Here is a 13,857-nt window from a genome sequence, read left to right as displayed (position 1 = left end):
CCTCAGATCTCAAGGGGAAGCTAGTAACACCATGGATGGAGCATTGGGTTTGGAGTCAGAAACATCGGAGTTTAAATACAATCTTTAAATTAACTTAAATTTAAAATCAGGGCAGAAAGACTGGAGGTTAAATCCAAATTGTCTAGCTTGTGTGACCCTAGGCAAGTCTCTTCATCTCTTTCTCCTTCAGATTTCTCATCCATAAAATGGAGAGAAGAGTCGGACCTACCTCCCGGGGCTATTGTGAAGATCAAATGAGATCATATTTGTAATACACTTAGCACACTGCCTGGTACATGGTGGGTGCAGTGGAGACACTAGCTATTATGATCATGACTGTCTTGAAATGACTGAATCACATCACTTTGACGTTCTTGGTCCACATTTTATCTCTCTCTCCTCCCTTCAAGTAGAATGTAAGTTACTGGGCTGTGAAGATGCTTCTTTCTGGGTTGGTCGTTGTCTTCCTAACATCATGCAAAAATGCCTTGGATTTGGTGGGGGGAGTGGATATGACTCTATTATTCCCCTGGTATAGGGAAAATTTCCTTTATCAATGAGGATGGACACTTTACATCCTCAAAGAGTTTTCTGGGGGCAGCAGAGAGACATTAAGCATCCTCCCCAAGGTCCTGCAGCCAGTATGGGTGAGAGGAGGAAGCAAAACCCAGAATTCCTGCCTCAAGGACCAGCACTGTTGGGAAATGGAATTAAATTACTGGGCCAATGGAGAGTAAGACATGGCATCGAGTTCTCTTCCGTTGCTGATGAAACTGATTCACCATCATATCATTTAAAAGGCAAACTTTCAGAATATTCCTTTCATAATGTCAGGGAGAGGGCTCACATCATTCACCTAACGAGGTCTGTAGTCAGATTTGGCAAAGAAGAACTAGAGCATCTTTAGCATCAGTTGGGAATTTTGTGGCATTGAACTAAAGTGAACAATCGAGGGGGGGGAGAGGGAGAGAGGGAGAGGGAGGGAGAGAGAGAGACAGAGAGAGAGAGAGAGAGAGAGACAGAGAGAGAGAGAGAGAGAGAGAGAGAGAGAGAGAGAGAGAGGGAGGGATGGAGGGAGGGAAGAGGAGGAGAGTGGTGATTCCCAATATTTTTTGCTTTGTTTTGTTTTAAAAACCCTTAACAACAACAAAATATATTATGACCTTCCTAGTATCACTTAATATATGACTCATAATATTCTTTACAATTATTTACTGCTTAAGGCACTGTTTCTAGGTGGTACAGCAGATAGAGTACCATGCCTGGAATCAGGAAGATTCATCTTCCTGTGCTCAAATCTGACTTCAGACACTTACTAGCTTTGTGTCCACTTAGAAATCCACTTAACCTCATTTGCCTCAGTTTCTTCATCTGTAAAATGCACTGGAGAAGGAAATGGCAAACCACTCTAGTATCTTTGCCAAGAAAACCCCAAATGAAATCATGATGGGCCAGACACAATTAAAAAATGACTAAACAACAACTAAAGCACCACCAAATAATATTTAATGTGAACCCTTTGGGCCATCCCAGGGCCACTCAATTGGAATCACTAAAGAACATTGGACCAGCTGTCTGAATCCTGCTTCAGACCCTTGCCACCAATCTTTGTGATACTGCATACGTCACTTAGTTCCTTCCTCTGAAGAATGAACATTGATGGCTTCTGAGGTCTCTTCTACCCTAAATCTAAAAATCATAAAAGTCTCAAAGAATGTTTTACCTATCTGGAACAAAGACAAGGATTTTGTATTCACCGTGTGAGATGCCTTTAATGGGAGGTTTTCAAAGCCCATTTATATATAAACAAAACTCATTTTGTACTCTATAAACTATCTTGCTTGGCCAAGGTCACCCTCTTCCTTTCCTCCCGAGATCCAGGGCTGATTATTTGTGAATTTGGCTTCCCTTCAAGGTCTTCATCCTATCTACCAGAAATTCCCATTTCTCTTCACTGGATAAATTCAGAGCAGCAGAAATGAAAAGGAGAGAAACTGGAATGAATATACACACAGGGAGAAGATGGGGAGAAAAGACTCACTAGACTCCCCAAGATTCAGTGCTCAATGAACAAAATGGCGAACAAGATGCTGCTGGAAATTTGAGACAAGCTGCTGAGGATTCAAGGTAAAGGCCAAATTCATCATATGAGGACTAGAGAAATGAAAGCTTTCCTCCTACAAGATCAGCCCAGGAAATGTCAGACTATGGCTATTGCTATTGTTGGTGATGCTCGACAATCAACAGAAAGCCTCACCCTAGCTGAGGGGTGTGTGTGTGTGTGTGTGTGTGTGTGTGTGTGTGTGTGTGTGTGTGTGTGTGTGTGTGTTTCAAGAAAATAAGGGCTTCAGTCAGCATTTCTGCTTTTAAGTACCATCTACCAAAATGGTGACTTTGATCTTTGGTATTCCAGATGAAGAACTAATGGAAAATTATGATTTGGAGCTGGAAGATTCTCCAGACTTTTATGTGTCTGAAGATCTAGTGGTTGTGTCTTACTTCAGGGTCTAAAAGGTTTTCTCATTGTAGTCTGGCCATAAATATTCTTAGAAAAGGATCTTTTTTGTATTTCTGGGATCTTTCTATTTCCTAGCCTTGGCTGAAACTGCAGACCAGAAAATCTTTTTTTAAAAACCAGTTCTTAGATCTCAGAAGTTTTCAGTTTTGAGTTAATGTTCATATCTGGGGCAGTGCTCATTTGAGCTAAACTGGTTTACTCTTCCGGAGAGATTAACTCCTCAGAGAACAACTATGAAAATTCACTTGGGGGAGAGGGATTCTGGGCATTGCTCACAAGCTTTATAAGTCTGAATAAAATTGACTTTACAAAAAATTGAAATTATGCACAAATGTTAGAAAGGATTAAAGTAATGGGAATCCAATATCCTGCCTTATCTCTTTGTATATAGGATAAATCCTTCTCAATTTCTTTTTTATTCTTTTCAGTTTTACCCTTTGCTTTCCTCACTGATTTCCATTCTGAATCATTCCTTAAACTTAAAAACTCCCTAATTTTCCTCTTAAGAGGGTGGTGATAGTCATCATTTCCTATTCTGTTCATTTAAACTCAAATCCTTTCTACATTGGCTCGATACAACTGTAGGTCACCTGTGATGATCAGTGTAGACGTTGTTAACAGTGGGAGATAGCTGGGTGATAGTACTTTACAGCACCAAGTTGACCGCTGTGGTCTGAGGAAGACATTAGTGTCATATTGTACTTTGTAGAAACCAAGAACATAGAGGACTTTACTAGAATGCCCACCCAGAGGATCCCTCCATAGCCAAACGATGTCCCTTGATTCTGGCAGCAGTTGACTTTGTCAGGGAAAATCCCCTGCCTGTAGAGATGGGTTGGGCAGTGACAGAAGAGCTCAGGGTCCCTTTACCAACATCTAGCGAGTCGTGAGAAAGCATCCTCCATGCAAAACCACAGCAGCAAATAAATCAACAGCCTGGGTCCCAGGTAATAATAATAGAAAGGCAGCTAAAGCGGGAGCTTTAGAGCCAGGAAAAACTGTGTTCAAGTCTTGATTCTGATATATACTGGACACTTTATATAACTGTTCAGGGTCCCTAGTTGATGCTCTAAGTTTCACAGAAGGATTTCTGTCTTAAGTTGGTCAAGAAATCAATTCTCAAAGGATTTCCCTAGACCAGAGAACTCACAGGTCCAGTCCCAATCAAGGGGGATCATGACAGTCAAAATAAAACAACCTCATTGGCACAGTGGATATATGAGCACCAGAGCTTGGGTTCAAATCCAGATTTAGGCACTTCAAATAGAGACTTAAACACTTTCTAGATGTTTGATTCTGTCTGTAGAGATGTAGGAAAGTCACTTAACCTTTGTCTGCCTTAGTTTCCTCATTTGTAAAATGGGGATCATAATAACACCTACCTTCCAGGGCTGTTATGTGGATTAAATGATAGAACATTTATAATGCTCTTTGTAAACATTTATATGCATATACATATAGTTAACATATACTATAATCGTACATTATAGTATATAAACAGTATTGTTATTTCCATGTAGATAAAACATAGGTCAGACTCTGGAAATATTTGAGAGCCAACACTAAGCTCTTAATCAATGTTTATCGCATTGAATTAAAGTAAGCGCATTCCTTAAAGAAAAGGCAGGAAATGGCATTGAAGAAAAAGAATTTCATAGATGATTAGTGAGTGTGCATTCCTGGATGGAAGGAGAGAAGGGGGCAGAGACTAATAGTCTAGAACAAAAGACTACAGGGAGATCTGCTGTACCCCAGGGAAGTGGTACAGTTCTTAGTGCTTTCTCTTCTCAAAAGGACCTCATAGTATATAGATTTTCCTATACAGGCACATATTGCAAGATCTCTGAAGGCCAGGATAGTTTCAGGATTTTTTTTTTGGATTGTTTTTCATGATATCTCCAGGAGCCTGGAACCCATGTCCTTCATAGAGCAAGTAATTAATAGATAAAGATCTGTTGAATCAAACTGAATAAAAAAACAAGTGAAAATAAACCAAGTTAGCACTTTTATGAGCAAAGGAAAGAAGTAAAGAAAGGAGGAAGAACAGAGTAGGTTACCACCAAAATTAATAGGAAAAGATCTAGAAAACTTTTCTGGAGTATCCCTCAGTAATGAAATGTTATCCTTATCTGTATCCCTCAGTAATGAAATGTTATCCTTATCTGTTAAAATTTTTAAGAAAAAATGACTTCTTGTCTCTAAGAGATACCAAGAATCTGCCCAGATTCATTGCTCTGTGGAATGAATGAGTTAGTGACAGGCCTTAATTAATTTTCTGAAAGTTTCTTTTTCTTCTAAACCTTACAGGGTTGTTGGGAATGAGGAGCAAATGAGATAACGTCATAATCAGGCATTGCAGACTGTAAAGAACTACCTAAATTGCCCTCTCTGTTAAAGACTTCTTTGTAAGCCTCATGGAAGAGATTTCAACCAGCTTCCAAATGAGACATATTTTTTTCCAGTTCCAGTGTTGCCTTCCGGGCTGTGTTGCTGGCCCAATGAGTCGATGGAGAACAATTCAGTGGACCACATGGTTCCGGTGTAGAGAAGGCTGCCTGGGAATTTACATCAACTGAGTTCCAACTCCAACCCTACTACTCGCTGCCTGTGGGACTTTGGACAAGTCACTTTATGAGTCATTGGGCCTCAGTTTCTTTATCTGTAAAATGAGATGATGAGTTCTAAGGTCTCACTCTAGATCTCTAGTATGCATTATTGATAAGAAAGCAGAACTTATTGAATTCTTGGCTGGTAGAAGGCGACTACAGAAAAGTAAGGCTGCCTCTGGGTACCATTTTCATTCTGTCAGTAGCAGCCTCCCCAAGAGATCTTTTATTCTTTTGTTTAAATTCACAGAAGTTGGAAGAATCATAGCTCTCTTCTGTGGATATTTGGGAGACACTCCAGCTTGTTGGGGCTTCATTGGTCAAGTGCTTATAGTTTCTGAATCGTTAATTCACAAAATACAGGAGAAGAGAAGAAAGAGTACTCACCTTCGATGATGTGTTTTCGTGACAATCCTCTTTCCGTCTCAGCTCTGCCAAGATAAAAGAGGCAAATGACTGAGTGGGGGAGGCTGTTGGATGGGTTTTTTTCCTGTTCTAGGAGTACTGAAAAGAAATGTTCTCGCTTAGACAGACCTGCTAATTTTATTCACTGTTCTCGGCAAATACTGCCTGACGTGCTGGGCGGCTGGGCAGAGACCAGTGAGGAGTCTGGCTCTTAGGAAACAGCCCTTTTTCATTGTAGTCCCAGCAAGATGAATTAAGCATGGACTGTTACAGGAACATTAGCATCTATTGTCAGCAATGTCATTATTCCTCTGTAAGCCAGGGGCATTCACAGCGCTTCTAAAGAGGACAGAAGTCCAGGGATGGGCATTGATGGGCATTGATTAATGTGATGTCATACAGGCTTCAAAGGCACAATGTCACATATAAATCTATTGTTCTCCCTTTGTTTTCAAAGAGGGTCAATGATATCATGGTTGGGGGGGGGGAATGTCTTGGTTTGTGCATGAATTGGATTTAAGGAAAGCAGAGTTGCATGAACTCATCATTCTCTCTTCCAGAGTCATTGAAGCCCAAAGGTGAAAGCTGGGTGGCAGGTGGATACCAAAGGAGGATGAGCAGCCCTGAAAAGGGTTAGGTAAGCCCTTGCATTGGAGGTGCTAGATCGTGTCATAGCACACAGTCACTGCCCTCCCCCCACCAGAGGTGCTGGTCCTCCTGGGCAGCCAAGTGGCACCATAGTGCACTGACCACTGGCCATCCCACCAGAGGTGCTGTTCTTCCCTGAGCACCCCATACACCCTGGCTCTGATACTCACTAGCTGTTTGATCCTGAGTAAGTCACCTAACTTCTGTGCCTCAGTTTCCTCATATGTAAAATGGGGGTAATGTCCCTTCTACTTACATATGAGTAACTCACCTAACCTCTGTGCCTCAGTTTCCTCATATGTAAAATGGGGGTAATGTCCCTTCTACTTACATATGAATAACTCACCTAACCTCTGTGCCTCAGTTTCCTCATGTGTGAAATGGGGGTAATATTCCTTCTACTTACATATGAGTAACTCACCTAACCTCTGTGCCTCAGTTTCCTCATATGTAAAATGGGGGTAATGTCCCTTCTACTTACATCACAGGGTTATAAAGAAAACATTTTGTAAGTGGTAAAAGACTATGTAAATAGTGAGCTATTAGATATAACTATATGTTATAATATATTAATTATTTTTGTCAGCAATATATCATTATTGTTTTCCATGGAGGGGGAGGCATAATTCAGTAGCAAAAAAATAACGACACAAAACAAAATGGGTGAGCTCTCCCAAGAATCATTTGTTGGTTCCTCCATGGTATGTCCTATGACTGACTCCTCTCTGAAAGGAAATCCAGAGCTTAGATTTCAGAGCCAGAAGAGATAGTAGAGATCAACTAACAGCAGATCTGGGGTCTGTAAGTGAGTTTTTAAAAATTTCTTAAAACCTATATCTGTTTCCTTTGTAATCTTAAGTGATTATTTTATGTACTGAAAAGACGTTAATTATTTTGAGAGGGGATCCTCCCTAGGTTTCCCCAGATTGCCAAAGGGGTCTGTGACTCCCAGCATGGTAGCAACCCTTTAATCTATTCTAATGATCTCATTTTAATACAAGAAAATTCCCACTTCTGTAATGTACCAAAGCCTTTTTACAGAAGAGGCTACAAAATGAATCGACTTTCCAAGGTTCAGAGCACATAAGAGACAAAGGTAGGATTGGAAGCAGGTCCTTGGATTCTAAAGCCCGCCTTCTGCCACTCTGCCTCCTTTGGGAAGCCTTGCCTTTTCAGCTACAGCTCACTTTACTGCTTTCCTCCCCAGTCTGAGAGCTCGCCTTGCATTCCGGAGCTTCTTTGGACTTCCCATCTTGTTTACATTTGGGATTCATCTTTTAACCAGTAAGATTCTTAGAAATAGATTTCCTTCTAAAAAATTAAAGCTGACTGGTTTGCCCTAGTTTTGTTATTGCTGTTCAGTCATTTTCCAGTTGGGTCCTACTCTTGGTGAATCTATTTGGGGCTTTCTTGAAAGAGATACCGCAGTGGTTTGCCATTTCCTTCTCCAGCTCATTTGACAGACGAGGAAACTGAGGCCAACAGGATCAAACAGGTAGCAAGCTGTCATAGTCCCTATCAATATCATGGCTTTTAGACAGGGTTTTCTTGTGCCTAGGACAGAAGGCAGAAAGGAGTCTAGCCTGTAAATTTAAGCTGTGGATGAAATCTGTCTGCTCCACCAATTTCCTTTGGACAGTCTCTCTTGTACAACAATAAACCATCCAGCCCTTATTTCTTATGTAAACTAGATAATACTATATTACTCAACGAAGCCATCATTCTTCCAGTCTGTGTGCCTCTTCTGTGCTGTTCCTAAAATATAAGGCAGCCTTTGGGGCCTCAGCAAAAGAGAAAACAATAGCTAGTAAAATAGAACCAGGCAGATGCTATAAATCTACATTACTCATATAGAGTGCTGCTTTATTTATATTCAGGCTGCATTAGAGAATAAATCTAAATCTGATCTCCCCAACTTCATATTCATTGTGAGGAGCTTCAAAGAATCAAGGAAAATCCTGGGTTTTCCCCTCCTCCTGGAATAGTCTAGACGAGACTCTTTCCTTTGGTTGTTCTCGATATTCGCTGTCAATGACGGGTAGTCAATGTCATGCCTTCTAGACCCTTCAGCTTCCCACGTTTCATGAGAATAGCACAGGGCAGTCCAATCCCCTGGTGGATGGTAGGACATAGAGGGTTTGGGGCTGAGTTCTGCTGAATCATGCAGCCACTACTTGAAATTCAAGAAAGGGCCAGCACAAGTCAATTGAGCCTGGGAAGTTTGGGTGGCATGTCCACAACAAAGAGGGGAATTCTCTTTCTTTTGGCCTGATTGCCAGTAGCATGGAGACCCCAGTTTCATCTCCAATGAGATGGTCCTTTTGATTGGAGCTCTCCAAGCTCACTGCCCAGAGGAGAGATCACAGCAAATCCGCGGGCAGACAAGCTCTTTGTACCTTTGCCTTCAATGACGCTGCTGTGCGTTTTGACAGATTGGAGGGGCTTTCCTCGTCCCAAGATTTGTGCTTAGTTGCTCTTGCTGAAATTTGAATCTTGATTTGCAGTAGGGATTATGGGTGAAAATGCTGTTTGCAAATCCCCTTGACTTACCAAGCATGCAACCAAGCAGCTGCAGCAGCTTTCATTTCTTCTGATTCATTTTGCCTAAGTCTAATGCAAGACTCTATACTTGGGTAAACATTCACTTTTCAGATGCTACCAGTACGGGAGACAAAAATGACGCCCATAGATTTCACCAAGTGAGCAAAGCTCATTTTCTTCTAGAAAACAAATGCCTTGCTACAGAAGGGTTCTGTTGGGCTGAGGCTTAGGCAGAATCTACTTACTTTCCACCCCAGTAGAGTTTGGTTGTTATGACCAGGCTGGATCTCCTGTACATTAAAAAAAAAAAACAAAAAAAAACGGGTCAATGCCATGACAAAGCCCAGGAAACAACAGTATTATCACACCACCAAAAAGCACTCAATGTTTCATAGTTGAAGTGTTTGCTTAGAAATGTTAAATGAAGGCAGCTGAGTGACTCAGTGGATGGAGAACCAGGCCTAGAGAAAGGAGATTCTGGGTTCAAATCTGGATGTAGATACTTCCTAACTATGTTACCCTGGACAAGTCATTTAATCCCCCTTGTCTTCCACTTACTACTCTTTTGCTTTCAAACCAGTACACAATATTGATCCAAAGACAGAAGGTAAGGATTAAAAAAGATATAAAACATTCATCTGACATCATTGGGGTTTGACCTCAAAGGGCAGGGTGAAGGGAAGGCATTGGACACCAGGGAAGGGAGGCTCTAGAAAGGGTAGGTGGGTATCAGTACATGTGGCATCAGGGGACTGAAGGAGAATGAGAGCTGCTGGGAAGAAGAGGCAGTGGTGATACGTGGGGAAGGATCAGGGAAGAAATGCCTTAAAAACAAATAGGCGGTGTCTATGGCAATTACCTCAGCCAATTAATTAAACATCTAATAATAATAGCCAGCAATTTTAATAATTATTTGAGTTTTATGAAGTTCTTTAGAAATTTCTCAATGAGTTCTCTCACAACAATCCTGCAGGGCAGATGATTTTATTTTCCAGTTTTATAGATGAAAAAACAGAGACAAAGGTTAAGTGACTTGCTCAAGGTCCCATAGCTAGTAAGGATCTAAGGCTGGATTTGAACTTTGGTCTTCTCAACTTCAGAGCTAGTGCTCTATGCACTGAACCTCCTAGATCCATTTGATAAAGACACCAATCCTAGATCCATTTGGTATGGACACCAATCCTAGATCCATTTGGTATAGACACCAATCCTAGATCCATTTGGTATAGACACCAATCCTAGATCCATTTGGTATAGACACCAATCCTAGATCCATTAGGTATAGACACCAATCCTAGATCCATTTGGTATAGACACCAATCCTAGATCCATTAGGTATAGACACCAATCCTAGATCCATTTGGTATAGACACCAGTCCTAGATCCATTTGGTATAGACACCAATCCTAGATCTATTTGGTATAGACACCAGTCCTAGATCCATTTGGTATGGACACCATTCCTAGATCCATATGGTATGAACACCAATCCTAGATCCATTTGGTATAGACACCAATCCTAGATCCATTTGGTATGGACACCAATCCTAGATCCATTTGGTATGGACACCCATCCTAGATCCATTTGGTATGGACACCAATCCTAGATCCATTTGGTATAGGATCTAAGGCTGGATTTGAACTTTGGTCTTCTCAACTTCAGAGCTAGTGCTCTATGCACTGAACCTCCTAGATCCATTTGATAAAGACACCAATCCTAGATCCATTTGGTATGGACACCAATCCTAGATCCATTTGGTATAGACACCAATCCTAGATCCATTTGGTATAGACACCAATCCTAGATCCATTTGGTATAGACACCAATCCTAGATCCATTAGGTATAGACACCAATCCTAGATCCATTTGGTATAGACACCAATCCTAGATCCATTAGGTATAGACACCAATCCTAGATCCATTTGGTATAGACACCAATCCTAGATCCATTTGGTATAGACACCAATCCTAGATCTATTTGGTATAGACACCAGTCCTAGATCCATTTGGTATGGACACCATTCCTAGATCCATATGGTATGAACACCAATCCTAGATCCATTTGGTATAGACACCAATCCTAGATCCATTTGGTATGGACACCAATCCTAGATCCATTTGGTATGGACACCCATCCTAGATCCATTTGGTATGGACACCAATCCTAGATCCATTTGGTATAGGATCTAAGGCTGGATTTGAACTTTGGTCTTCTCAACTTCAGAGCTAGTGCTCTATGCACTGAACCTCCTAGATCCATTTGATAAAGACACCAATCCTAGATCCATTTGGTATGGACACCAATCCTAGATCCATTTGGTATAGACACCAATCCTAGATCCATTTGGTATAGACACCAATCCTAGATCCATTTGGTATAGACACCAATCCTAGATCCATTAGGTATAGACACCAATCCTAGATCCATTTGGTATAGACACCAATCCTAGATCCATTAGGTATAGACACCAATCCTAGATCCATTTGGTATAGACACCAGTCCTAGATCCATTTGGTATAGACACCAATATAGATGCCAATCCTAGATCCATTTGGTATAGATGCCAATCCTAGATCCATTTGGTATAGACACCAATCCTAGATCCTAGATCCATTTGGTATAGATACCAGTTCTAGATCCATTTGGTATGGACACCAATCTTAGATCCATTTGGTACAGATATCAGTTCTAGATCCATTTGGTATAGACACCAATCCTAGATCCATTTGGTATAGATACCAGTTCTAGATCCATTTGGTATAGACATCAGTCCTAGATCCATTTGGTATAGACACCAGTCCTGGATCCATTTGGTATAGACACCAATCCTAGATCCATATGGTATGAACACCAATCCTAGATCCATTTGGTATGGACACCAATCCTAGATCCATTTGGTATGGACACCAATCCTAGATCCATTTGGTATAGATACCAGTTCTAGATCCATTTGGTATGGACACCAATCTTAGATCCATTTGGTATGGACACCAATCCTAGATCCATTTGGTATAGATGCCAATCCTAGATCCATTTGGTATAGATACCAGTTCTAGATCCATTTTGTATGGACACCTATCTTATCCATTTGGTATGGACACCAATCTTAGATCCATTTGGTATGGACACCAATCCTAGATCCATTTGGTATAGATACCAGTTCTAGATCCATTTGGTATGGACACCAATCTTAGATCCATTTGGTATGGACACCAATCCTAGATCCATTTGGTATAGATACCAGTTCTAGATCCATTTGGTATGAACACCAATCCTAGATCCATTTGGTATGGACACCAATCCTAGATCCATTTGGTATGGACACCAATCCTAGATCCATTTGGTATAGATACCAGTTCTAGATCCATTTGGTATGGACACCAATCTTAGATCCATTTGGTATGGACACCAATCCTAGATCCATTTGGTATAGATGCCAATCCTAGATCCATTTGATATAGATACCAGTTCTAGATCCATTTTGTATGGACACCTATCTTATCCATTTGGTAAGGACACCAATCTTAGATCCATTTGGTATGGACACCAATCCTAGATCCATTTGGTATGGACACCAATCCTAGATCCATTTGGTATAGATACCAGTTCTAGATCCATTTGGTATGGACACCAATCTTAGATCCATTTGGTATGGACACCAATCCTAGATCCATTTGGTATAGATGCCAATCCTAGATCCATTTGATATAGATACCAGTTCTAGATCCATTTTGTATGGACACCTATCTTATCCATTTGGTAAGGACACCAATCTTAGATCCATTTGGTATGGACACCAATCCTAGATCCATTTGGTATAGATAACAGTTCTAGATCCATTTGGTATAGACACCAATCCTAGATCCATTTGGTATAGATGCCAATCCTAGATCCATTTGGTATAGATACCAGTTCTAGATCCATTTGGTATAGACACCAATCCTAGATCCATTTGGTATAGATGCCAATCCTAGATCCATTTGGTATAGATACCAGTTCTAGATCCATTTTGTATGGACACCTATCTTATCCATTTGGTAAGGACACCAATCTTAGATCCATTTGGTATGGACACCAATCCTAGATCCATTTGGTATAGATACCAGTTCTAGATCCATTTGGTATAGACACCAATCCTAGATCCATTTGGTATAGATGCCAATCCTAGATCCATTTGGTATAGATACCAGTTCTAGATCCATTTGGTATAGACACCAATCCTAGATCCATTTGGTATAGATGCCAATCCTAGATCCATTTGGTATAGATACCAGTTCTAGATCCATTTTGTATGGACACCTATCTTAGATCCATTTGGTATGGACACCAATCTTAGATCCATTTGGTATGGACACCAATCCTAGATCCATTTGGTATAGATACCAGTTCTAGATCCATTTGGTATAGACACCAATCCTAGATCCATTTGGTATAGATGCCAATCCTAGATCCATTTGGTATAGATACCAGTTCTAGATCCATTTTGTATGGACACCTATCTTAGATCCATTTGGTATGGACACCAATCCTAGATCCATTTGGTATAGATACCAGTTCTAGATCCATTTGGTATAGACACCAATCCTAGATCTATATGGTATGGACACACCAATCCATCATCACCTCCTGGAGAGGAGACAGGAAAGAAGGGCACATACTCCTTGTTCATGGTCAGTATCTCTAGGGGTCCCCAAAGGTTAGCTAGTTTACCTTCTAAACTGGATAGTTTATGCATCAGCAGGATTTAGAAAAATCAACTTTAAACAAAAGTTGTAATAATAGTAATAATATTTACAGACTGAAAGTTTCTTGAAATGCTCCAACAAAGGACAACTTGCTTTTAATAAAACTGTTGCATAATCTTTTATTTAGTTCCAACATCTTACTTTCAGTAACATAAAACTTGGCATTGGTGGAAGAAAACAAAGTTTTACGCATGAGCAGGATCCCCAAGAAATGGACATTTCTGGCTTGATAAGCATCTCTTGAGGTGCTCAGACCAAGTGATGTCCACAGGCGGCTTGCCTCAGAGACTGATTTGGTTTCTTGAGATACATAATTCAATTTGATTCTTCCAGAAAAGATAAAATCAGTAATCACAGTTTCAAAGTCTTAATACAACTCAAGAACACTTGAAG

General features: G+C 40.6%; 1 protein-coding gene across 3 annotated transcripts in view; it reads right to left on the bottom strand.

Moving 5' to 3' along the window:
- The window catches only part of KCNAB1 (potassium voltage-gated channel subfamily A regulatory beta subunit 1), a 440,657-nt gene that overhangs the window by 70,317 nt on the left and 356,483 nt on the right, over positions 1–13,857 (bottom strand). For all 3 annotated transcript variants that reach the window (XM_001363605.4, XM_001363525.4, XM_001363683.4), the window contains exons 6-7: positions 8,964–9,008; positions 5,512–5,555 (exon numbers count right to left, since the gene is read on the bottom strand). In XM_001363605.4, the coding sequence (XP_001363642.1) occupies positions 5,512–5,555; positions 8,964–9,008 (89 nt within the window). The remainder of the gene's footprint in view (positions 1–5,511; positions 5,556–8,963; positions 9,009–13,857) is intronic.

This window comes from Monodelphis domestica, chromosome 8, assembly GCF_027887165.1.
Source record: "Monodelphis domestica isolate mMonDom1 chromosome 8, mMonDom1.pri, whole genome shotgun sequence".
NCBI classification, from domain to species: domain Eukaryota; kingdom Metazoa; phylum Chordata; class Mammalia; order Didelphimorphia; family Didelphidae; genus Monodelphis; species Monodelphis domestica.
The sequence above is the reverse complement of the archived record's forward strand: the minus strand, read 5'-3'. Positions and strand labels throughout refer to the sequence as shown.